The sequence below is a fragment of the Coenobita brevimanus genome, chromosome 110, assembly GCF_032717465.1.
Source record: "Coenobita brevimanus isolate Jiangsu-jjx chromosome 110, ASM3271746v2, whole genome shotgun sequence".
Lineage (NCBI taxonomy): Eukaryota > Metazoa > Arthropoda > Malacostraca > Decapoda > Coenobitidae > Coenobita > Coenobita brevimanus.
The window spans coordinates 48,050,367-48,052,947 of NC_137063.1; the positions used below are offsets into that span (position 1 = coordinate 48,050,367).

The 2,581-nt window shown below is 40.4% G+C and overlaps 1 protein-coding gene across 1 annotated transcript in view; it reads left to right on the top strand.

The window, feature by feature from the left end:
* The first annotated feature begins 347 nt into the window (after positions 1-347).
* LOC145417579 (uncharacterized) overlaps positions 348-2,581 on the top strand; it is a 173,751-nt gene continuing 171,517 nt past the window's right edge. The window contains exons 1-2 of the mRNA XM_080286284.1: positions 348-456; positions 967-1,001. Coding sequence (XP_080142410.1) covers positions 348-456; positions 967-1,001 — 144 coding nt within the window. The remainder of the gene's footprint in view (positions 457-966; positions 1,002-2,581) is intronic.

A 2,581-nucleotide genomic window follows, 5' to 3' on the forward strand; every position in this document is an offset into this window, starting at 1 on the left:
GAACGTGAAAAACTTGTCTCAACATCACAGACAATAACCAAATACTCGCTCCACAAAATAATTTATAGCTTAAAACTTGATCTGACGGGAAGCACTTAAATACCACTCTTCCCTCTAGTGGCCAAAACGCAAACTACAGAAACATTTCCAAATAACTGCATACCGCTCGTGGAGACTTCACTTCGCGCTGCAAGTCCCCGCCAAAACCGACGTTTTAGACAAGAAAGGGAAAAAAATATACCTAATCTGCCGAAATAAACTTCGGAATATAGTCTGACGCAGGGTGAAAGAAGTGGTGATATAGTATTTAAAAAAAAGGAAAAATAACAACAGCAGGCCCCTTCACCATGACCTCCTGCATCCTGGTGACCCGAAGTTGGTATCCTTGGACATCCTTGAACCCCGTGGCACCAAAATGGCCGCCCTGGCTACTCCTGATGACGCTCCTAGCACAAGGTAATGTTCAAAATAGCCCACACTCCTAGCACACGATGGCCTGTGGTTCAAAATGCCCGTATGTTTCTCCGTAATAGCAATCGTATAAAAAAAAAAAATCGTGTATTGATGTTTGGAAAAATTAATGTTCAAAATACTTCAAACATTTTCAGATAATTGTTTCCCTTCGAACATCACGGTGTAACTTTCAAAACAGACCATACTTTTCTCCAAAGGTAATCGTTTCCCATCGGAGTATTAATACCAGGCGAAGTGGTAATCTTTCGGTAATTCCGGTAATAAGGATGGGTTGGGAGATAATTCACAACCCCTTCAGCCGAAGTATATGCCATTTTTTATATTTATTCGCTAACAGTCGATTTCATTCAGATTTAAATCACTTTTTTGAACTCAAGGCACTAGATGATGGCACGTATACTGGTTGGTTAAGGAAGCTCCCTAACACCCCTTCCCGAGCGATTTATTATTGGATATGGCTGGTTATTACCAATTTGTACGTTCTTTACACAGAGTATGGCGATATTGCAAGGACCTATGTAGCACAGGTGAGGACAAGAAAGTGTAATAAACAAAATAAATTGCTAAGGAAAAGGTGTTAGGGAGCTTCCTCATTAAAGATCTTTCCTAAACCGTACTGTATATAATCTTTTGTTAATTAGAAAAATATAAACTACAAAAAACTGATTACAGGCGTTAATTTCTTCCTTTGCAATCAGAGTAATCGCGTTGGGGGGAGGGCAGCGTAACGGCAGGGGACAGGACGAAATGGAGGCTATTTGTTTGTGGCCACCCCTTACGGGATAAAAGCGTCTGGCGATAAACAGGTAGATAGGCAGATAGATAGGGATAAGCCAGGAACTCTTTGGTGATAATGACTGGCTGGGAGATGGAGTGAGAAAATGCGTTATACTGATATATGAAAGAAGCCTAGAGATGGGGTGATAATAAGTGGAATGAATATTATGGTTTAAGGGGAAAAATAAGAATAAGTGACGGAGTGAAATATGGAAGAAGTCGTCTGGGGATGGAGTGAGAGAACGTGGTCAGAATGTAATTTGTGGGGGAAAATACGCGAAAAAATATGTAATGGGGAGGTGTAATAAATGAATGGAGAGAGAGAGAGAGAGAGAGAGAGAGAGAGAGAGAGAGAGAGAGAGAGAGAGAGAGAGAGAGAATAGGTACGAGATGACCGGTATACTCTTCAGTTAACAGAAAGTACGTACCCCGGAGATGGAGTGGGAGGACGCGTTACCCAGGAGATGATAGGAGAGGGGAAGCAGAGTGGAGATAACGGGAGGACGTGGGAGGAATACACAGTACAGTAGAGCGTGGGAAATGCAGAGTATGGGTGCGTTACCTTGGAGATAATGTGGCAGGAGAGGCAGGCTGGAGATTGAGTGAGAGGACATTGAAAGAGTAATAATAATAATAATAATGATAATTATTATTATTATTATTATTATAATAATAATAACAACAACAACAACAACAACGACACTACTACGATCAATACCACTACTACTAGTACTACTACTACTACTGCTACTATACCACCACCACCACCACTACTACTACTACTACTACTACTACAAATAATAATAATAATAATAATAATAATAAAATCGCTAGCTCGGACTGAAGGCATAAATAGAAGACAGGTACCTGGGAGATGGAGTGAGAGTACGTGACAATTTATAGAGCAAAGATTAATAGATAAACAGATGATAGACAAAATTAGAGTACAGATAAGTGTGAGAGAACGTGTTAAACAAAGGGATATATTGAAGAGTGAACAGCGGATGACTGAATGAGGAAGAAAATGATTAAGGTTCTGTAGTAGTAGTAGTAGTAGTAGTAGTAGTAGTAGTAGTAGGAGGAGGAGGAGGAGGAGGAGGAGGAGGAAAGGAATTAAAGGTAGTGCAACTTAATGGAATGGAATGAAAGGAGAATGCAAAGACGGAAAGAGAGAGAGAGAGAGAGAGAGAGAGAGAGAGAGAGAGAGAGAGAGCAAAACTTGAATATTTTCCGCCTTTATCATGCTTATCCACCACCACCTCTCTCTCTCTCTCTCTCTCTCTCTCTCTCTCATGGTCCAATAAACTTCTCTTAATTTTAAAACTCGACT